The sequence below is a fragment of the Notolepis coatsorum genome (assembly GCF_963971535.1).
Source record: "Notolepis coatsorum genome assembly, chromosome: 20".
Lineage (NCBI taxonomy): Eukaryota > Metazoa > Chordata > Actinopteri > Aulopiformes > Paralepididae > Notolepis > Notolepis coatsorum.
This window is the reverse complement of record NC_140184.1, coordinates 39,753,948-39,777,889: the sequence shown is the minus strand read 5'-3', so window position 1 is coordinate 39,777,889 and position 23,942 is coordinate 39,753,948. Positions and strand designations below refer to the sequence as shown.

Sequence of the window (23,942 nt, the reverse complement as noted above, 5' to 3'; positions counted from 1 at the left end):
GCTTTCATGCTTCACATTTGTAGTTTATCCTGCGTTTTCCACCAAATCACTTATCCGAGGTTGGCTTGAAGAGGACAAAAACTGTCCATAGCACAAAACATGTAACAACTAAACTAACACGGTAAAAGGGGCTTTCTCCCATTGGTGCAAGATAAAACTGAAAAAACTGATACTTTTTTGTTCACATTTACTTAAAGTGCCAGGGGTTCTCGAGTACACTGTATATTTGTGCTCTTTCAGAGAGATGACAATGAGGTTGAGAACCCAGGGAATACTTTGAAAAATGTACCCTGTCAAATCCTCTATTCACTGGCTTTTCAGAATGTGATTTATTATGGCGGCCAGAATCCTCTATAAAGACATTGTTCAACAAACAATCTACTCCTCCACTGTAAGCAATGGTTTGTGGTGCCTTTCAGACCCCATTATACACAGTTGTGTTTGATTGTTAGGTGAATCTTTTGTTAGTTCTACTTTTCAGTGATTTGGCATTGTTAGTTCCACTCTTCATTCATCTTTGTTTTTGTATCGTTAGGGCACGTGAATAGCAAATTAAAAAGTACAGTATGTGAAAATCGTAATTATTCAAATAAGGATAAAGTACCCTCTTCACTGTACACACACTCACCATGATAGCATGGGGCAGGTATCCATTGGTCTGAGTTTGCAGTCCCACGGTATTGAGCTCTGCTGCCACATAGCGCTCTGGACTGGGTTTGTCAAGTGTGGCCCGTCGGATCTTACTCAGCTTGGTTGCCACAAAGAATGGCATGACACTCTGCAAGAAGACTTCTAATGGTTACACCATTCAGAGACAATACTGCCAGGGTTATAATTAGGGCTGGGAGAAACTGATATCACCTCATAGCAATATCATGATATCTCCCCATGTATGTAAAATCACATTAATTAATTAATCCAATTGATGTTAAGTGCATATACATGTAAAGTGTGATATAAAAACCCATTTTCAAATAATAAATATTTCAGATATAATTTTGTGCAACATTTGAGTTAATGTTTGCTTATAGTGGTATAATGTTTGCTTAGACAACAGATTTATGTACCACAATCCAACCTGGCTAAACTGGCATATTTACAGTAAAATGTTCCTTAACTCTTTCAGGGCTAACAGCGCCCTCTGCTGATGCCCTTCTGGGCCAACGCTATATCCATTGGAGGAAAGGACTTATTTGCGAGTGCATAAAACATATAAAATATAATAGCAATATATCTAAATAACAGTGGTCGTCAATGAGTTGCTTCCAGTCAAAATGCACGAAACAGAAACATTTTTCATACATACATTTCCATTTTATACCGTGATGAATATCAATATGTTCTAGAGTGTTCTGTCTCATCTCAATAAACCCCAGCAAATCGAGCTTAAATGTATTTCCTTAGAAATCGTGCCATTTGTCGCTTGATTTATAAATAGTTTTCAAATAAACGCTAGATTATCGCCATTATATGTGTACTTATGCACAAAGAGCAGCAGGATCTGAAAAATCGTTTTCTATACTTTGGTCGGCGCGAAACTCACACACACGCTCTGATGGAGGTGATAGGAACATCCGATTACCCCAAGACTCGTAACATAAAGGCCTTACCTCACATCTGATGTCATGCAAAAAGATTAATCCAATTCCTGATCGCCATTCCAAATATTGATCGCGTTTATTGATCCAACATTATATCCAAAAACACGCTGCTCCCAGTCCCCACAGTCAATGCAATAGTATCTAGCTTCATCCCAGAGAAGTAAAACCTGGACCGGACAAAAAAATATTTGTAACGAGAGAAGGGACGTGGCTACGGGGATGGCCACCGGTTTCTAAGGACTATAGTTTATAGCTGAGAGTTCTTCCGGTTAGACTCAGAAACGAAGCGTGGACACGTAGACAGAGACCTCAGGAGCTAGAGGGTAGGGGAAGGGAAGCTGACGCGTAGCCCCCACCCTCTGGTTGCCACGAGCTAGCTTCGGCTAATAGGGAAGGCTTTTGGATAACACTAGGCCGCGACAACCACCGGGCTGATAGAGAGGTCATTAGAATAATTAATTCAATAGCAGTCAAAGACTTTTCAGAACGGTTTCCATCTTGTACAGAGTATATTTATGAGAATAAACGTCAACAACCAGGAGGTATCCTCTTTCCAGTGTGTCGTTAATTCTTTTGAGACGAATGCATCAACAGGGGAAGATATCGTTATCAGCTAGTACGATGAGAAAGAGATGAACACAACGCAGAAACCTCACGGAGCCACAGGCGACGAGGTGATTATTGGCTGATAATCGCGAAATCCAACACGGTTCACAAAAATCACAATTCGGTTCACATCACAGTTTTCGGTTTGATTCAGCAGGGAGAAAGAATTCCATTATTGACATTTCTGGGACAATAATGTCTGGTACTTGTTTTACCTGGATGATAATTCCTTTGCTTTTGTATTCAAGCTGCAGTCCTCTTGAGAAGAAGTCCACAAATGCCTGTAAAACAGAGGTATGCTTTAAAAAGGTCTCATCCATAAACCAAATAATCAAAAGTTTAGCACCATCACCAAAAGATTATAACATGGAATTAGACTTTTTTCTCATTCTCCATTTCCAGTAATTTGGCAAAGTGCTTGAGATAAAGTTTGAAACAATGCGACAGCTAAGCATTATAGTTTTTAAAACTATAACAAGTGTACAGTATAAAGCAATATCAGCCTGTATTTAGATTTATGACGGGTTAAGAACATACCTAAAAAGATACTGAACATTCCTACAATTTAAATTATAAAATAAATACAGAAGTAAAGAAGTAAAGAAATGCAGGATTGGGGAGGAAGGCAGGGAGTCTAAATAAAGATATCAATAAATAAAGTATGATCCCATTGGGTCAATATGAGCAAAGTAAGTAGGACTAGTGTGCAGTTTTGCTCTTAATAATGGGTAGCTAGTAAATAACTATAGTAGAAGGTAGAACTCGCACACACTATTGCTAGAAAAATTGCCAAAATAGTACAATACAAATACAGTATGGATTACTTGAATGACTTCTGAACAACAAAAATACCAATTCAGAAGCAGTCAGCTAAAAGAATACATTTCTCCTCACTATCTGGATATTTTCGCACTGATTGTATGTTGTATATATTGTACTTATGCCTCCTATTAAAATTACATTTCAATTATTAATCCCTTGCATAATGTACTTGCCTTGGAGGCAGAATAGACAGTGAGAAGAGGAACAGGATACATCCCGCTGGCAGACGAGATGTTGAGAATGACCCCGTTCTTCCTGACAATAGAAAACATACGACAAAAGGCCTCAAGCTACTGTATATTCAATCACATAAGCAATTTTCTACAAGTCAAGTGACGTTTATTTGTATAGTCCAAAATGACTATTACATGTGTGAACAGGCTTCACAAAAATCATATTTATTCTTAGTAACCAATGCCTATAAATGCTTCATCGGAGAAACCCAGAAGCGCCCTCTGGAAACTGTAGTGCAAGAGCTTCTTAGGGCAGCATGCTGTACAGTGTTGGTGCAGAAGAAGTCGCAATTTTATTTTATTTTTTTTGTTATTATTATCTTTTTCCCCCTCCTTTTTCCGATTTCTCCCATCCCACGGTTAGTCGTTATGCCAATTCCCAACTCCCTTCCTGGTTGTTGCGCACCCCCCCTACTGTTGGTCCGGGAGGCCGGAGACTATCACATGCTATCCTCAGACACATGTGCAGCCAGCCGGCAGCCAGCCTGGCAGCGCAGATTCTCACTGGGAGAGTGTAACGTGTGGAAGGTCACACTACCTCCCTCCAGATCCTTCCTTCGCTGAGCAGGCGCCCCGACCGAACTGTAGGAGTTTTTTTCTGTTTACAACGCCCAGGACCCACCCACCAGCTTTCCCACCCCTAACACTGCCAATTGTGTTAGTATGAGCGACCAGCCAAGCTGGTAGCAACGCCGAGAGCTGGGCTCGAACCCAGCGTCTCCAGCGTTGGTGGCGAGCGCCTTGCCCACTACACCACCTAGCCGCCCTGGAAGTCGCAAGTTTAAAAAGGAACACTCAACAATTTGGGAAATACATTTATTTATTTGCCATTTTCACCGGAGTCAGATGAGAAAATTGATATAAGCTGTGGTCTTCCACAAGGAAGCATACTAGGACCGTTACTGTTCCTAATTTATGAAAATGACATGTCATCAGCTTGTGACTGCAACTTGTTCCTGTTCGCGGACGACTCAGCCCTGCTGGTCTCTGACAAGAACAAGTTACAGGTTGAAAAAAACTCAGCTCGGAACTCGGCAGAACCTGCACCTGGCTCGCTGATAAACTATCATTACACCTGGGTAAAACAGAGTCCATTCTCTTTGGTTCAAAAAACAAACTCAGCAAGACCGACGGCTTCTCAGTTACAGTGGGTGACAATATTGTCACAAGGAAAGATGAAATTACATACCTGGGTTCCATCCTAGAGGAAAATCTTTCCTGTGACAAAATGGCATCCAATGTAATCAAAAAAGTCAACCAACGAATTAGATTCTTGTACCGGATCTCCTCTCTGGTAAACAAGAATACCCTGAAGACTCTGGCATGAGCACTCATTCAAGGGTACTACGACTATGCTTGCACCTCATGGTACCAAAGCACCTCAAAGGTGCTAAAAACAAAATGACAAACATCACAAAACAAACTGGTCAGACTACTGCTTGACCGAACTTGGTGACTTCACTTCCTCTGTGGCCCCCCTCACCTGCGGGGTGCCCCAAGGCTCGATATTGGGTCCCACTCTCTTCCTCCTATATATAATCCCCCTAGGCCAGATCTTGGCAAAACATAACATCTTATTCCATTGCTTCGCCGATGACGTGCAGGTCTACCTCCCCTTAAAACCCACCCAAGGGAAAACATCAATAACACCACTACTTGACTGCCTGGCAGAAATCAAGTGCTGGATGTCTGAAAACTCCCTGACATTAAACGAAGGGAAAACCGAGGTCATTGTTTTTAATAGTGCCCCCCCCCCCCCGACCCCCCTCATTGACGCACTTGGTCCCCTGGGTCCAAACCTCTCCACCTCTGTCAGGAACCTCGGGGTCATCTTCGACAGCAATTTTAAATTTGACAAACAGGTCAGCGCCGTAGTCAAAAACTGTTTTTACCACCTTAGACTCCTGGCGAAGACAAAGCCATACCTCTCCCAAAGTAACCTAGAGACGGTGATACATGCCTTTGTCACCACTCGCCTCGACTACTGCAATGCCCTTTACACGGGCATCGACAAATCCTTGCTTCGCCGCCTACAACTGGTGCAGAACGCAGCCGCGCGCCTCCTCACCAAAACAAAAAAACATGAACATATCAGCCCAGTTTTGGCCTCGCTCCACTGGCTGCCTGCCTGCCTTTAGGATAGATTTTAAATTAGCCCTAAATGTTTTTAAATCACTAAATGGCACGGCCCCTCCCTATCTGTCCGAACTCCTGCACCGCCACACCCCCCACCGATCCCTCAGATCAGCTGACCAGCTGCTACTGGTGGTGCCTAGAACTAGGCTCAAGACTAGGGGAGACGGAGCTTTCTCCACCGCAGCGCCTAGACTGTGGAACAGCCTCCCCCTCAGCGTACGGACCGCCCAGACCGTGCAGGCTTTTAAATCACTTTTAAAAACCCACCTGTTCTCCTTGGCCTTCCCCCCCACTTAATCACCACTAGACCCCTGGCCCTTCTATCCTCTTTGTTTTACTGTGTCCTACCTGTTTTTATTACTTTCATTGCTTTACTATGTTTTTAATCTTATATCTTGCATAATATTATTTTGTTTTTATTACTTTCACTGCTTTATTATGTTTTTAATCTTATATCTTGCATCACATTATTTTGTTTTTATCAACCTGCCTGTGAAGCACTTTGGTGCCAGCTACTGCTGCCTGGAAATGTGCTATATAAATAAAATTGACTTGACTTACTCATAGAACCCACCTCACCCCTGCCCACTTTGACAACCTAGGATGGCTTAGAGTAGACGACAGAGTACAGCAACTTGCAATAGGCCTGGTCTACAAGATACACTACACCACTAAGGTACCCATGTACATGTCAAAATACTTCCCAAAGGTCAGTGAATACCACAACCACAACACCAGAGGGAGCTCCACAAATCATGTTAAACCCAAATTCGGCTCAAACAAGGGACTAAACACATTTTGCAATTATGCCACATCAATGTGGAACTCCCTACCCGCAGCTGTAAGAATGTGAATCACTACCCACCTTCAAAACCACTCTAAAAGAGCACCTACGGGAGACTGCAATTCGAAACTGGCCCCTGTAAATGTCCAAACACAACCCCCTCCAAAGTACAGTCCCCCCCCACCCCACCTCCAATGTACAGCCCCCCCACCTACCCAATGTACAGTTTCTTCCCCCTCAAATGTATATACTCTCTTTTTGTACTCAAACAGTACTGTATATTTGTAGATCTGGTATGTCATAAATGTCTTTATACAATGGCATGCAAATCTCTCGATTCCGATTGGCTGAAACAGTCAAGTTAGATGTTGTTATTTATCATCACACACGCTTGTGATCCCAGAACCCACAACCAAATTACAATCACTCCGCCGTTCGTGGTTTTAGGAATGAAACCAAGATGGCGGAGAATAATCTTTATGAATGGATGTATTGATAGCGTCATAACGACTCATTCAAAAACGATTCTGTCACGTGGAATGTGTTAGTTGCTTACACGATGTTGGATTATGTAATTGGTTGGTCATGACTCATTGTTAAACAAAATATAAATCGTGCGAAGTGTGTTGTTAGATGCCATTCGTCAAAAGGACACTCATTTCACTGTTAATACAATTTTCAATCAATCAATCCAATAACACACGCTCACTTCACTGTTAGACGGCATGCTTTGAAGCCTTTCTTTAGAGCAGGGCGATAGACCACCAGCCCTGATTCCAAACTCTAAGCATAACCGACTTCGAAAGAGGGCCAAAGCATAACCAGTTCGAAACAAGGCGGACATTAATAAAACTTTCAATCAATCAATCATTCCAATAACACACGCTCACTTCACCGTTAGACGGCATGCTTTGAAGCCTTGTTGTTTCGAACTGGTTATGCTTTGGCCCTCTTTCGAAGTCGGTTATGCTTAGAGTTTATCTTTAGAGCAGGGCGATAGACCACCAGCCCTGATTCCAAACTCTAAGCATAACCGACTTCGAAAGAGATCCAAAGCATAACCAGTTCGAAAGAAGGCGGACATTAATAAAATGTTCAATCAATCAATCAATCATTCCAATAACACACGCTCACTTCATTCTTAGATGGCATGCTTTGAAACAGCGCACCTCCGAGCTGCTTCTATAGAAAGTAGGTTAAAAAAAAAAGAAAAAAAAATGTAACCTACTTTTTCTGCGGATGGTTGTGAATAAATATCCATTATGCTTCAATTAATGTGTGTTTATTGTATAGCAATAAGGTTGGATGAATTCGGCAAATGTATAAAGATGTAAGCACTGTCTATCTGTAATACAATTTTCAATCAATCAATCCGATAACACACGCTCACTTCATTCTTAGATGGCATGCCTTGAAACAGCGGAGGCAACTTCTCTTTTTATTTTTTATTTTTTATTTTACTACTTTTTCTGCGGATGGTTGTGTCAATAAATCTTCAATTAATGTGTGTTTATTGTATGGCAATAAGGTTGGATGCATGCGCCAATTGCATAAAAGCCATTACACCGCTTGTAGTCGTGTTTTATGAGAATTAGAGCATGCATTGCCTAGGGGGGTCTAACGACCCTCGGCTGCACCTCTGGCCTAACAACCACCCCTAAGCATGCTCTAAGTCTCATAACACACTCCTGCACATGATGTAATGCTTAAATATGAAACAGTATCTGTATGTCATTGTCATATATGTTATGATGAATTGAAAATGGGGGACGCTGATGCAAACAAGACGAAAGTCTTTCTCTGGTCTGCATCCCCTTAACAATTGTGTGTATTGAGCTGTACTGTATTGTACCCATTCTGCAATCTGTTAATACAATTATCAATCAAGTTTTGGAGTTGGAAGTTGCAGGCTAGCTGATTCCTACTGCTTACAGTCCTTGTGCTAAGTTAGGCTAGCATGCACCCATACAGTACCTCTCTCCGAGTCTACTGGACACAGAGATAAAACTGATAGTCTTTTTGTCTGACTCTGGGGAAGATGCCAAGTAACTGTGTTTCCCAAAATGTGAGTGTTCCTTTAAGCCATTTCCTGTAATGTTGCAGTGAATTATCACGGATAGGAATTAATTAGCTAAGTGTTTAAACACTACCCTGACGTTACTAGAGAAAACTGGTAGGTGACATTACAAATGACAAATAGTTTAGACAGAGTTTGTGGCATTTTTTCCCCCCGAACAAGTACATTTTTCCTTTATCTGCGAGTTTCTAGGTGGTTCATGGTTTCCAGTGTGTCCCTGCATGGTGACGAGGCAAAATCCCTTGGGTTTTCAAAGGTCCTGAAATTAAAATGCCTCCTCTGACCAGCTTTTAGACAGCTTACCGTCTTACTCTATGAGATTAATAAACTCATAGTACTGAAATATACATGTTGCTTTCCATCAATGCGTAAAGCTTCAAAAATGTATTATCATTCATTATGACCCTATAACTCTGACACACATTTTTCAAAACATGAAACATGTATGCTTATGCACGCATTATTTGTGTAGTCCAATTTAAGCTTAACATGCTTAATTGCACACAACTGCTACAACATGTTCTCATGCGACCACACTGGTCATCAGAGATACAAGTTTAGCTAAGTCATCTTGTGTCAGTGAATGCAAACTTGAGACCTAGGATGGCTTAGAGTAGACGACAGAGTACAGCAACTTGCAATGGGCCTGGTCTACAAGATACACTACACGACCAACCGGACCAAGGTACCCATGTACATGTCAAGATACTTCCCAAAGGTCAGTGAATACCACGATCACAACATCAGAGGGAGCTCCACAAATCATGTTAAACCCAGATTCGGCTCAAATAAGGGACTAAACACGTTTCGCAATTATGCCACATCAATGTGGAACGCCCTACCCAAAGCTGTAAAGGAATGTGGATCACTACCCACTTTCAAAACCTCTCTCAAGGGACACCTACGGGAGAATGCAATTCAAAACTGGCCCCTGTAAATATCCTAACCCAACCCCCTCCAATGTACAGTCATTTATCTAGTATGGTTGTCAATAGTCCAATGTACAATTTTGTTTGTTTGTACAGTGTCTCCTCCCCCCCCCCCCCCTCAATGTACAGTTTTGCTTGTTTATACAGTGTGTCTCCCCCCCCCCCCCCCCCAACCACCTCCAATGTAAATTACCCAGTATGGTTGTCAATATCCCAATGTATTATTATATATTATATATTAACAATTGTCTGTATTGAGCTGTACTGTATTGTACCCATTCTGCAATCTGTTAATAAAGTTTTCAATCAATCAATCAATCAATCAATCAATCAATTCAGACCAGTGATCCATCCATTTACCTAGCAGTGCAAAATCATGTTAACTTTCCTCTGAAGAAGAGTTGTTGTTTACTTGTTTAACCTTCCAGTTTATGCAAAATGGTGCAAGTATGCTTACCATCTTCTCCAGAGTCAGACAAGAAGATGGATACCAATTTCCTCTGGTGTGCAGTAGAAAGCTATCCGCCCGCACGCTAGCCTAGCTTAGCACAAATTAATGGAAAGCATTCATGGAAATACAGACAACTAGCCTAGCTTCAAACTCTGAGACAGGTGTCTTTGGCCAACAGCTAGGCTAGCTGGTCCGCATCAGCTTCCATTTAGCATTAATCTGTGCTAAGCTAAACTAGCTTGCAGCTGGATAGCTTTCAATTGAACACACAGAGAGGAAATAGGTATCTATTGTGACGAGCCTGGTGTTGTTCAAGCTCAACACGGACCAAAACAAACTATTTCAATGTCCACACAAGCACAATTTAAATAAATAAATAATATTTATTGTTTATCAGCACAAGTCCAATAGGGTAATCCAAAAAACAGTCTAGTACACAAGGGGGTGTCTCAGCCAGTCTAGGGTCCAGTACACAATGAACACCTTCACCTCTCACTACCACTCACAACTCCGTCAACAACAATCTCTCTCAATACCTCGCTCCTACCTCACCTCCTCTCAACTCTATCTGTCCTAGTGTATTATAGTGCATGTGTCTGGTGTGTGTGCATGTGGGATGTGGGTGATCTAATGGTGCACAGGTGTGTTCTATCAGTACTAATCAGCTGCCTAATTGCTTCCACTCCTCCCATGGCAGTAGTACCTCCCGTACTTCACATATCCATGAGACGGGGGGTGATATCTGCCACACTATGTTCTTGTCTTACTCTGGAGAAGACCGTTCCTTTAACACTTTCTGCGCCAAAAACGCTGTCCAGCGTTATTGGCCGCCATGCGTTGTCTGCCAATATCGCTGTCCAGCGTTTTTTTAGATCAATATTTCATATTTTCGCCATGGCATTCATAATTCATATATACACCTCCGGCGCTGCAGCTGGACCCTATAGGTGACTAACGACGGCTCAATACCGCCGCCTGGTGAATGGTCGGGCGAGTTACACTCGCCAACAGGATGTGCCCGATGTGCATCGATGAAACTCATCCGGCAGTCACATCTCATTGCGGGACTCCCGACAGACACTATGTACATAATGGATCGCTTTCTAAACTTAATAATCTATATGATTTCGACATTTATTGCGACATACAAACCGGAAATGGACCTAGGCGATCGGCGTTGTGTACTTGGGATCTTTCACCGCCAGTCTCATTGCCCCACGGTAAGAGGAATACAACGTTATTTCCAACCCGATTGTGCGTTTCCTTGTTTGCAAACCATCTGATCAATATATCACCCAACCTACATAAAGCATTTACTGATGATCGGGGAATTATAAACGTGTTATAATTATTATTATTATTATTAGAATTATTTCCTCCGCGCATGATGAGGCATAATGTATACCGATCATATACATTTGAGTTTTTTGGTGTAGCGTGTATGGGGGGGAAACGGCAATCGATAATCTATATAATGCATTTGGGCCTATAACTAGCGTTTTTGGAATTACAGCAAAAAAGATTAAAAACATACTTATATTCTAGAAGGTATTAACACAACAATGTATGAATGAAAAAGTATAACGATCCCACATCCTGAACGATAGATAATCGATGTTGAATGGGCCATAGTAATGTCAATATAGCAATACAATTTAAAAAGTTATAGCCCTGCAAAGAAGGTAAACATCTCCATAGACTTACAGCGCTGGCAGAGAGGGTACTTTGATGGGTACAATGGCTGGCACAGAAAGTGTTAAGACTGCTCTAAATAGAATGTCAGGCCAGTCTAAGTCTTAAACTAAGTTTATGGAATTCACCCCAGAAGTCTGTGGTTCAGATGAAGAGGTTCTAGTGAGTGCAAATTAGACTAATTAAATGTAAACAAGACAGAGTGGAATGTCAATCACAATGCATCTTTGGAACTAAACACTGTACATGCACTATTATTTGTGTCCCACTCAGGCGAGTAAAAATAACACGCTGTTTTTTTGTCGTTTTAATTTAACATTTTTTGTTTTAAGCGACTTATTTTCTTGATGTATGATTATTCTCAATATATATAGATAAACATAATTGTTCAACTATGGCTCTCTTCTGTGTGTGCCAAGAACAAAATCAAATAGAGATAATTTGACAAATAAACAAACAAAAAACTAATAGCAATTTGGCAATGGATCAAATCCTCATCACTAACATCTCTCACATCCTCAACAGCTCGTCCTACTTACCTCTCCACCATGCGGGGGAGGACCAGGCGCGTCATCTGGACAGAGAGAGAGAGAGGACAGATGACAGAGGGTATGGGGTACAGTGAGAGTGGTAGAAAACATGTGTGTGGAAGATGAGGTGGGCAGAGAGCAGAGAAAGACAGAAGTAGGACAAGAAGGAGAAGGAGCAGCGATGGGAGAGAAAATCAAGTCAAGTGTTCCTTTATTAATCCCTTTGGGGAAATGCAGGTGTCATATGAGGGGAGGGGGAGTGGATGTACAGGCAGAAGGGGTAATAATAGTAATGAACATTTAATAGTAATAATAATACTATTAATAGTGATAACAGTGATGGAACGGGGGAAGTGGGCTGGCTTTAGCCGTTGCTCTGATCTGCTTAGGCCTCATGTCCATGGGTGTGTTTCTATTGGTCAGTAATACGGTTGGTCTGTGGTCCGTCTATGAATGTGAATGTGCAACGGGGACATGAACACAATGAACTCTGCCCTCTTAGACTTTGTTTAAACGTGGACATGGATCTATGATGGTCTGATGTATTGGCAAACTCTTTCACAATTTCACCACACCACCCACAGTCCTTAGTCCAAACAGTGGGAATTAGCCTGCTATTAAATTGAAAATAGACTCTGCTGAGAGTCTTCAAATGGACTATGGACACTAAACATGGATTATGAATAGGGTACATGCACCATGTATTCATCTATACAGGGTTAGGGGTGTAACAGTACTTAACAGTGTCCCGCGACGTCACTGTACAGATGTCACGGTTTGGTATGTGCAGCCATACGAAGACTACATCTAGTTTTGTCTAATTATTCTGCTCCTAGTGCAATGTCTTATGGCCATTTAGTACCATCTTGTGGTGTATAATAAAGTCTGCGAGTTTGACACTGGTCAGGAGGTAAAGGGTCACAGAGCAGAGGTCGATATACATATACACAACCGTGGAAATTATCAATCATTATTACACCGGTGATTATTGCTTTTCGCAGCTGGAGCAATCAAGCCCACTGACACACTGCAATCAGACACACCTGCCGGCTGCCGGCGATAATAATAATCACTTTATTTGGGCTGACAGAGCCACAGAACAACTGCGTCTGCATTTGATCTCGTCTTGTCGATGGTGTAAAATGAATTAGGTATATTGTTAGTAAGTTAGCCATGTAATAAGCGGGATAATGTATAGCTATACTCGGTCATTGTCGCAAAATAATTTACCTTCACTGACGTTTAGAACACCTCGGCGAGGCGCCTCGGTATTCTAAACTCTGTGTCGGTCAATTATTTTGCGACAATGACCTCGTCCCTTACTTATTATAGTTAAAAATGGCAAACAGTCCAAGTTATCTTTGTGTCCATTATTATGCTACATGCCACAAGATGCAAAAATGCAAAGCCGATTCTAAACGAGTCGTGCATCATTTTGGAATCATTAGCATTATGTCATCTGTGACAGCAAGTGGACTTAAGCCCGAAATAACAAGTGAAATAACCATGCTTTTTCAATCAGCAAGAAGAATAACAGGAAATGTGGATTTATTTTTATTAACAACTTTCTTAGCATGGATTGGACGGATTATGCGTCATGGTCAGTGTAGTACCAGGGGAGAAGGTAGGTAAGACACAAAGTTTTGCGTCTCCTGGGGCCCGACCAGGTTCGGGTCCGACATATCAGTTCAGTGTGGGTCCAGGGTTTACAGTAGCCGTCTTTGTAATCGCTAACGTTACATAGGTTGTCATACAAATGGTTGTATTTTCTGTGTACCTTTACACCCCTAATACCAGTGTATACCAGCTACAGATAACGTTTGTATTGCTTTTCCCCCAGAACAATTATTCATTAATGAATTTATCATTAAAAAGATTTTGGTGGGTCCAAAATAATTAATGCATGCATGTATCTCCTCCCTACTTCCAATTTCCCCATGTGGAATGCACCCGGTTGGATAAATGACATGGTTCTCTAGTGCGACATCTAGTGGCTGAATGTCATCTATAGAACCTTTAATTTCACAATTCTATTCAGTAGAAATGTGCCCAATTAGAGCTTACCTAACACTTCACATATTAATATTCAATATTTAATTTATTGATTAAATGCCTGACTAATAGATTGACTGATATCCTTCTTGAGGACCACTTACCTGGCACACTGAGGTGATGTTAACATTGATCATGGTGTTGACAAACTGAAAGAAGAGCAAGAAGAACAGAATGGACCAGACAGATTTAGCACACTCAATATAGTGCTTACAGCTGTCCTTGACTAAATTCAATTCTTAGTTGACTCATAGGACTTGTTGACAAATTGATGACTAATCGATGTCTGTTACATGGTGTTTTCCAGGTGCAATCATGCCTAATCAAGGTCCTAAAATGTGCTTATCATTTTTACACACTTACTCAGCATGACAAAAAGCATACACATAACAACTAATGGAATAATTACTGATAATTGTCGAATTATCTAATCATTAATCGGTTGGTTTGGTCTTAGTTGACCAAGACATTAAGTCAAGTCGTTTATGTCTTTCTTTCATGACATGCAAGTTAGTTTATGGCTCATGCAAGAGGCTGCGGTCTCGACTCCTGGAGTCAGCATTGCCTTGGCTTGGGCTGATCGCTATACTAGGGGGAGGGAAGCCGTGGGTGGGAAACTGGCGTTGTGGACAGCGACGCCTACAGGTCAGGTCTGGGCGCTTGCTCAGCGGAGGCAGGACTTGAGAAGGCAGCGTGACCTCCCACGCGTTACACTTCACCAATGAGAGCCCTCGCTGCCAGGTGAGAAGAGAGCCACTGGCTGTCGCCGCATGTGTCGGAGAAAGCGTGCGGATACTTCAGGGTTCCCTTGTACCGACCAGTAGGAGAACATGCGCACAACAACCAGGTAGGGGAGGGGGGGGAATTGGCACAACGACTAAATTGGGACGGGGAGAAAAACAGAGAAAAATCGGAGAAAGAGAGATACGAAAAAAAAGGTTAGTTTATGGCTATAACATAACGTACAATATGTACCTTTTTCCTGTGGTCGATAAGTACTCTATTTACTTTTTTATATATATTTTATTGGTGAAACATAGGTGGCACAGAGAAGCAAAGGTTGATTATCAATATATAACATATCACCATGTTTCTTTTTTTGCTTTTATGGGACATGACGAGACACGGACAGGACTGAAATTGAACAGGGACGACAAAAAACAATAAAGACAAGAACTAAACAAAATCGAAAACGGGCAAAAAGAAATCAAAAAAATTTAAATTTTAAAATAATGATAATACCCCCTCCAGAGGGTTACTGGAAAAAATTACACTCCTCCACATACAAATTTATTTGGAATAACAAACCACCACATATAAAAAGATCCTCCGCACAGAGAAACAAAGCAGACGGTGGTATGGCATTTCCAGATTTGTTCCACTATTTTAAGGCGTACACTTTAAGACCATTGACAACATGGTTTGATCCCCAAGCATTAGTATCCTGGAGAAAATTAGAAGAAAATATAGTAGCCCCACATAGACTGAAGGACATAGCATACACTAAATTATCAATTAAGCAATGCGAACGGAAATTTGGCCCCATAATTACTCATGCGATCCGGATATGGCGTGAAACACAAAAAAAATATTCTAACCCACATAAATGGCATAATCATACTCCCTTATTCAATAACAATGCACTCTTGATTGGAAAACGACCTATACGATTCCCTATATGGGAAAAGCAAGGCATACACTCATTAGGTGATGTTTTTAACAAACAGGGTTTTTGTAGTTATGAAGAAATACACAAAAAATTTAATCTCACAGAGTCCACAATTTTTTTTTACACACAGTTATTGTTATGTTTGAAGTCTCACGGTGTTCCATTAAAGATACCAATTGAACACCACAGATACCACAAATTCTTCTATGAAAGAGAGACATCGAGAGGTTTTGTTTCAGATTTTTATCATCAATTACTAACGTCCTCGTATGAAACCCTCCACCTAGACTCGGTCTGGAGGAGGGATATACGAGACCTGGAAAGTGATTTTGATTGGCAAGAAGCCTGGGCAAATGTTCGATTTACATCAAGGAACCCGGACCATCAACAAATAAATCTTAACTATATTCACAGGACATACTTGACTCCTATAAGACTGAAAAAAATGGGTCTTAAACAAGACTCCAAATGCTCCTTATGTACAAATGGGGACGAGGGGACATTTATGCACATGTACTGGGACTGCCCACCAGTTAAGATATTCTGGAAAGAGGTGACCCAGCAATTATCAAATCTCTTAACTCTGAATATACCTGTACACCCCTCTGTATTACTGCTGAATGATGTTTTTGAGTGTGCAGTACATCCACAGCTAAAGAGACTGGTTTTATCGGGTATCACAGTGGCTAAAAAGCTGATAGCATCACGATGGTTCCAACCGGGAAAAAATGTGCCGAAAGTTCTGGATTATTACATATCTCGATGTGATTTATCAAGAAATATCTACAGCAAGAATTTTAGGTCTCAATGAATCCAAAATGACAATGTGGTTGGAAGTGGTGGAGAAAATAAAAGCTAGCATATAATGGTAGTGTCTGGTTAGGAGCGAGGGATAATGGATGGATTATCCAATGGGGGGTCCGGGAGGGGGGGTACGAGCTAGAGCATATGTGTGTAGGGTATTAGATAGCAGGTATTGGGGGTATATCCTGTATAAGACATTTAACTATATGGTGATTTCATTGGATGTGCACTGTTAATAATGCTTGTATATCTTATCGTGTGTGGTCATGTTTGTTTATATGTTTGTTTAAAAAATAATAATAAAATCAAATGATAATAAATTAAATTAAAATAATAATAGTGATAATAATAATAAATAACCAGGATAGAATATACAGTGGGGCGGAGTTTACAACAGGGTATCTAAGGTGCTCACCTCAGAGAAGGAGTATTTCTTTAGGATCAGTATTTCTTTAGGATCAGTCAGGGTCAAGGGATGTGAGAGTGTTTATGAATATGATTAGAGGTTGCCATCTGTCATAAAAATTGGCAATTGAGCCTCTTAGAGCAGGGGTTCCCAAACTTTTCAGGCCGGGACCCAGAAAATAAGGCGTCAGAGAGCCGCGGCCCAATGCACATCGTCAGGCTTTTCTTATATATATTTTTTGCCAGGCGACCGATTTTTTAAGCCAAATATCACTTCAATCCTATTAACACTTTGATTGCCTAAGGCTAAATTCATGATATACCATAGGTTGCCGGCTCTAGTTGTCTATGGAGAAATTCCCCTTCTTTGCAGGGCTATAACTTTTTAAATTCTATTGCTAAATTGCCATTATTAGGGCCCATTCAATGTCCTATATGTATTGTTCAGGGTGAAGCAACGTTAAACTTTTTCATTCACATATTCATACTAAAGTATGGTCTAATGTATAAGTATGTTTTCATCTCTTTCTGCAGCTTTCTCCAGAATGTGATCTATAGCCCCAAATGCATTATATTGATGATGAAATACAGTTTGATGGCAATCGGCGCGATATAAAAAATTCCAACTAGACATGGTTCTAGAAGTTACTACACGTCATCTGATGTTGACCGGATGGGTGAGGGGGCGTTTATAATTCCGTGGGCAACATTATACCATTCATCTAGTGTGGGTCATATGTTCATCGGATCAGTTAGTATAGGAGACATTGAAAAATAACGCTGAATCTTACCGTATCTTCCTTGCGCCGTTGGGCGATGAGCGTGGAACAGACATTTTCCTATTATGGGATGTAGAAATATCGGGTCCATTTCCAGCTTGTATAATAGTATATACGTCCAAATCATGTTGTCTATCGAGTTATTGGCAACGGATCGCTATGTATTGTGACGAGCTCGAGTGCCGGGACATATACAGAGTTCCCGGAAGTAATATGGGTGAATAGCACATCGTCCAAGTAACATCCTGTAAGGCGATTGGGCCGATCGGCCACCAGATGGCGCTCTTGAACCGCTAGAGGGTTCAGTGGGGCTTGTTGGTGGGTCTCAGGCCAGCGGATGGGAAATATGAATCCGATCACAGATTTTTGAAATATTGATATCAAAGACGAGTTACGGCGTCCTCGGCAACTTGAGCATGGCGGGGAAGGACGCCTAAAAGCGTTTTCCGGCAGTTAAAGTGTTAAGTTAGTTCAAGTTAGTTATTCATTTATATGTGCTATTTATGAGAGGGCTAACTTGTTGCAAAATAATAATGATAATAATAATAGCCTCATTAAAATACTATTGTTGCTTCGGTTGTTTTCAGCGTTTTATGTGCATAATCTGTTATTTAGTTTGAAATGTTCGTTGAAATAAGTAGATTTTTCGTTTTTGTTTATTTATTAAGTTAATATAAAACCATATAGTCACATTTTAGAATACAATAGAATAGAATTTTAGAATACAACTAGAAACACTGTCCTGGCCTGCTTCTAAGTTCAGTGGCCTGACATTTTTTTTTCTTTTTTTATAAATCATCGCACGGCCCTCCCGTGGCAGCTCGCGGCCCACCTTTGGGTTGCGACCCCGACTTTGGGAACCACTGTCTTAGAGAGTACTTTACCTTTTCCGATGAAAGATATGACATCAAGTCCTTGAGCCAGGAGGTGGTGGACGGTGGGCTTTGGCTTTTCCAGTGCAGGAGGATACGTCTACGGGCTATGAGTGAGGCAAAGGCTACAACGTCTAGTTCCTTCCTGAAGAAACCAGCAGGTGTAAGGGGCACCCCAAAGCTGGCTACCATGGGGCATGGCTCTAGGTTTTTGTTTAGGGCTTTGCCTAGCGTGTCGAAAAAACAAGACCAGAACTCAGCCAGCTTGGGGCAGGAGAAGAACATATGGGTATGATTGGCAGGTGACAGGCCACACCCGTCACAGATATCGGTTGTGTCTGGAAAAAGGTTGGTAAGTCTAGCTTTTGTAAAATGGACCCTGTGCAAGATCTTAAACTGAATTAAACTTAGACGAGCACACGATGATGTATTATTGACCCTAAAGACTGCCTCGTCCCACTGTCCATCAGCCAGGTCAAGCTCAAGCTCCGCTTCCCATTTACCTCTAACCCCTGCAAGCGAGAACACTTCCAGTGATGATATGAGATCGTATAGAGTAGAGATCCCGCCTTGTGCCTTGGGAAGAGAGAGTATTTTGTTAACCACTGAGCCTGTTGGGGACTGAGGAAAAGGTACAAGGAGGGTACGAGCGTAGTCACGGGCCTGAAGATAGCGGAATAGGTGAGAATGGGGTAAGTTAAACTTAGCTTGGAGATCTTCGAAAGAGGCAAATGAGCCCTCTAGATACAAGTCTAAAAAACGGGTCAAACCTCTCTCTTAGAGCCATATGAAATCCGTTTGATTTTTTTCCAAATTCCATTTTATTTTTTTCCAAATTCCGTTTTTTCCGTTTTAATCTTTCAGAATTCTGTATTTTGCTTTGTACGCTCATTTTACCATCAGAAATAGTGTCCAATAAGTGGGAATGAATAAATGTCCACAATTTAATAAGATATAACAGTCCATTTAATAGGGTCGTCTTAAATACTTTGAAGCTTCGTTCGATGGGCATGGGATTCGAATATGAAAATAAAATTGATTTAAAAAAAAAAAAAAAAATTATATATATTTTTGCAAAATCAACTCTGCCTCTCTTTGTTAACTACAACAAGCAATGCTGTTTGTTATTTAAGATGAGGTCGGACTCGGCACTGACAGATTTGTGTTCATTGTGCTGCTTTTATAAAGCCTCAAATGACGGCTTACAATATTTCATGAAAGCAAAGTGTTTTGTTTGTCTAAGATTTTAAAAGGTTTAAACTTTACAGCACTGACAAAGTTGAACAAAGTGCTGTACAAGTCCCACAACATAAAAAAAAAAGTAAAAAAAAAATATATATATATATATATTTTTATAGTGGATTCCATTTTTATTGCTCAATTCCACGATTCCGTCCGCGATTCCGTGATCGCGGATTCCATATGGCTCTACTCTCTCTCTCCATAGGTTAAAAGCTGTATCTGAGCTGGTAGGTTTAAATAGGTGATTGTTGCAGATCGGGCTGTGCAGGGAAGCTGTCTTAAGCCTAAAGTGTTTCCTAAACTGGTTCCAGATTTTCAGTGTGGAAAGTACTACCGGGTTTTTTATGTGATCAGGACAACGAGAGGTCAGGGGGGCACAGACAAGCGCCATCAAAGATGACGGACATGCAGAGTGGCTCTCCATTATACACCAGTTGAGATTAGGGAAATTGTACCATTTTTGAATTCTCTGAAGGTTTGCTGCCCAGTAGTAGTGTAGAAGGTTGGGCAGTGCAAGACCACCTTCACTTTTGCTTTTCTGGAGAAGCGCTCTGCGTGCCCTTGGACTCTTGCCCGCCCAGATAAAAGTAGAAATAGTTTTGTCTAACATTTAAAAAAATTATTTAGGTAAGAACACCGGGAGGGATTGGAAAAGAAACAAAAATCTTGGCAGAATATTCATTTTAACAGAGTTAATTCTGCCTGCCAAAGAGATAGGGAGAGAGTCCCACCGTATCAGATCAGATTTAATATCCACAACTAATTTTGTGATGTCCCTAATTAACGAAGAGAGGGAGTGAGCTATGTTAATACCCAGGTAACGGAAACCATTCTGCGACAAACGAAAAGGTAAAGAGTTTTGGGGGATTTGCTTAGCTGCCTCATTTATAGGAGAACACTCACTTTTACTGATGTTTAACTTATAACCTGAGAACGAGCCAAAAGATGTTAGGATTTGTAAGATATTTTCTGCAGAGTTGCACGGATCCGAGACATAGAGCAAGAGGTCGTCAGCATAGAGAGATACCCGATGTTCCCGTCCAGCTCTATAAATGCCAGTGAAAAGCAGGGAGGACTTGAGGGCGATTGATAGTGGTTCAATTGCTAAGGCAAAGAGCAGAGGAGAGAGTGGGCAGCCTTGTCGTGTTCCTCTCGCTAAGGGGAAATAATCAGACCTCTGAGAATTGGTGATCCAAGAGATACATTTCGGCCCGAAACCAAATTTCCCTAAAACTGAGAACAAATACTCCCACTCAACGCGGTCGAAAGCCTTTTCTGCGTCCGACTACAGTGCAATAACCAGTTCCGCCGTTTGCGAGTTGTCAGGGGATCTCTCTCTCTCTCTCCTCTCTCTCTCTCTCTCTCTCTTCTTCTCTCCTCTCTCTCTCTCTCTCTCTCTCCTCTCTTCTCTCTCGTCTCCTCTCTCTCTCTCTCTCCTCTCTCTCTCTCTCTCTCTCTCTCTCTCTACTCTCTCTCTCTCTCTCTCTCTCTCTCTCTTCTCTCTCTCTCTCTCTCTCTCTCTCTCCTCTCTCTCGTCTCTACTCTCTCTCTCCTCTCTCTCTCTCTCTCTCTCTCCTCTCTCTCTCTCTCTCTCTCTCTCTCTCTCTCTCTTCTCTCTCTCTCTCTCTCTCTCCTCTCTCTCTCTCCTCTCTCTCTTCTCTCTCTCTCTCTCTCTCTCTCTCTCTCTCGTGTAAATTATTATTTGTATACGCCGACCATTAAGAAAATACATGTTAGTTTAGGAATAAGGGACAGGTAACTATAAGATTTATTCTTCTTCCTGCTCCTTTTGTCCATGGAATGACTATTTATGATTTTTTAATGAAGAAACTATGATTGTATTATTCCATGTGGCAAATAAAAACTCTGAACTGAACTGAACTCTCTCTCTTCCCCCCCTCCCTCCCTCCCTCTACCAGTGCAGACTGTGGTCTGACTGTCACTCAAAGTGCTTATGGGCGGAGCCAGGCCATAACAGCCTGATTTCTTGAGGCTGAAAAATGATGGTTTTGAGTACTTGATTAGAAATATAAAACAATTAATTTTTTTGAAAAAAAACCTTACAAATGTCTTCAATAGACTAACAGGAATTGTGTAAAGTTGCCCAAATAGTGCTAGGAATAGCAGTGCATAGCCCCTTTAAAAGGAGCAACACTATTGAGAAATGTCTATGTGGCGTTGCCCCACGGAGCTCCCGTGCTGTACTCTAGTAACGTCAGCGGCCCGCCTCCCAACACGGACAGTGACCCGCCTCATTAAAACAAACGCGCAAATAGCAATTAATCGCGCCCGTCAAAATCATTGCATTCATTTTAATTATCGCAGCAATTAATCGATTTATTGCTTATCGCGGCAGGCCTGAGCAAACAATAGTACAGTTGTCAGTTAAACCAATTGATCGATTAGTCAATGTCCTTAGTCAAGGACAGCCCTACGGCACTCATACAAAAATTAAATAAGAAGCAATAAAATGGCCTTTCAAACTCACAGTGTCTAGATTGGGGAGATTCAGGAAGAATTCGGGATAGGAGTAAGACATTCCAACATTATTCACTGTGGAGAAAAGAGAAACAAAACAGCCCCATGACTTTCACAACAAACTGAAGGATGCATTTAATGTAAATGTGTAGATCCAATTCTGTATTGAATGTTATTCTACCATCCAACCTTAGGATGGCAGCAAAGCTCTAAGATAGCCAGGCCATCAAATCCATAAAGAAATGTTCAGTATGCATCACATAATAATATTTCAGCATTTGTTGAATTCATTATACAGCTGTAATTTGATAGACATTTATATAGAGAGCGATATATTGTGGCTAACACTTTTATGCACAATAATAATAAGACAACATCTATTTCCAAACACGCATTGTGATGCAACAATAATGATAATACTGTACCTTACCAACCTCTAGTTCAAACACACAATACACGCCAAACACACATTGAGAGTGCAATATACAGGAGCTGGTGCACATTGATTTGCCATTACATTGCTTAGCAACATGGAACTATTTGTTGTTGGTAGAGACTGGAGAACTACAATAAAGGTTTTGGTGTGCGTTTCACATTTATGTTTGAAAGGATTGTGTGAGTGTTTTGCTGTGCATGTTCCCCTAGCCTAGAGGAAGATCCCTATTGATTTTGGTGACCCAAGAAGATTCCCAGAAGATTATTATAAATGTGTACATTTCTAGATAATCCTTTCAAACAGGGGAGGAAATTAGGCCACTTTACTGGCCAAATGCTAGTATTTTTTACGTTTGGCTGGTAAAAAAAATCAGATACCCGCCAGTTGGCTGGTAAGCCAAAAAGTTAGTTTCCTCCCCTGCTGGCGAGTATACAAAAAAATTAAACATTCTGCAATCACTGCACTGGCAAACGGTGCGCGTCTTCTGAGTGTTCGCTTTAGTTGACAGTGCCACGAGAGCACTGCACAAGACCACCCGCGGACATATAATGTTTAATAAACGTTTGCGCAGTACTGGCCAACCCGCGGACATATAATAATAAAAGTCCCGCGGTACTAGGCTAGCCATCAGGAGCACTCGCAAACAGATAACGTTAAACACAGCAGAAGATGGAAAACAGACAGACTGACCAACGGGGAACTGCATCCAACCCTAGTACAACCCTCGAGTATAAGTTACTAAGGACACATTTAAATCACAGAGGTGTAATGTTAGTCTACTGGAACTGTATACAGTGGTTAGCTTCTAGTTAGCGTTTTAGCTATAGCTGCTTGCTAGCTAACGTTAGCCCCGTGTGCTCAAAGCAGCCAGCTAGGTGTATCTGTTATGACTATAATGTTTCCAAAAAAGCACCAAACTACGACGTAAGGTTAGACATTTTATTTCATGCTCAAAAGCCCCTGGCTTGCACATCGCAGTCACGAAAGGGGCTAGCTCAACCAGTGCACTGTGCACAACAGCACACCAACCCAACTGACGTTACCACAACACTTGACGGTACTTCACAGCACTGTCGTAAGACCACCGTGCTGTCTTAAAGGTACAGTGTGCCTACCCAGATGCATACACAACATTGACGCGGCTTGACATACAAAGAAGTAATTATCACAATTAGCGATTTTTTTTGTCTGGTAAAAAATCTGTTTGGCTGGTAAAAAAAATCAGATACTCGCTAATTAATTCATTTTAGAAAAAAAATGTAAATGAATATGTAGGCTATCACCTTCTTGTGCTTTATTAACACTTTGGCTGCCGGGAAAACGCTTAAACACGTCATTCCCGGC

The 23,942-nt window shown here is 41.3% G+C and overlaps 1 protein-coding gene across 1 annotated transcript in view; it reads right to left on the bottom strand.

Annotated features, from left to right (window-relative positions):
• Window positions 1-23,942, bottom strand: part of hsd17b12b (hydroxysteroid (17-beta) dehydrogenase 12b) — a 70,522-nt gene that overhangs the window by 12,263 nt on the left and 34,317 nt on the right. Inside the window, exons 5-10 of the mRNA XM_084337388.1 lie at window positions 22,173-22,237; window positions 14,018-14,062; window positions 11,871-11,905; window positions 3,203-3,284; window positions 2,423-2,488; window positions 629-778 (exon numbers count right to left, since the gene is read on the bottom strand). Of these exons, the coding sequence (XP_084193514.1) occupies window positions 629-778; window positions 2,423-2,488; window positions 3,203-3,284; window positions 11,871-11,905; window positions 14,018-14,062; window positions 22,173-22,237 (443 nt within the window). The remainder of the gene's footprint in view (window positions 1-628; window positions 779-2,422; window positions 2,489-3,202; window positions 3,285-11,870; window positions 11,906-14,017; window positions 14,063-22,172; window positions 22,238-23,942) is intronic.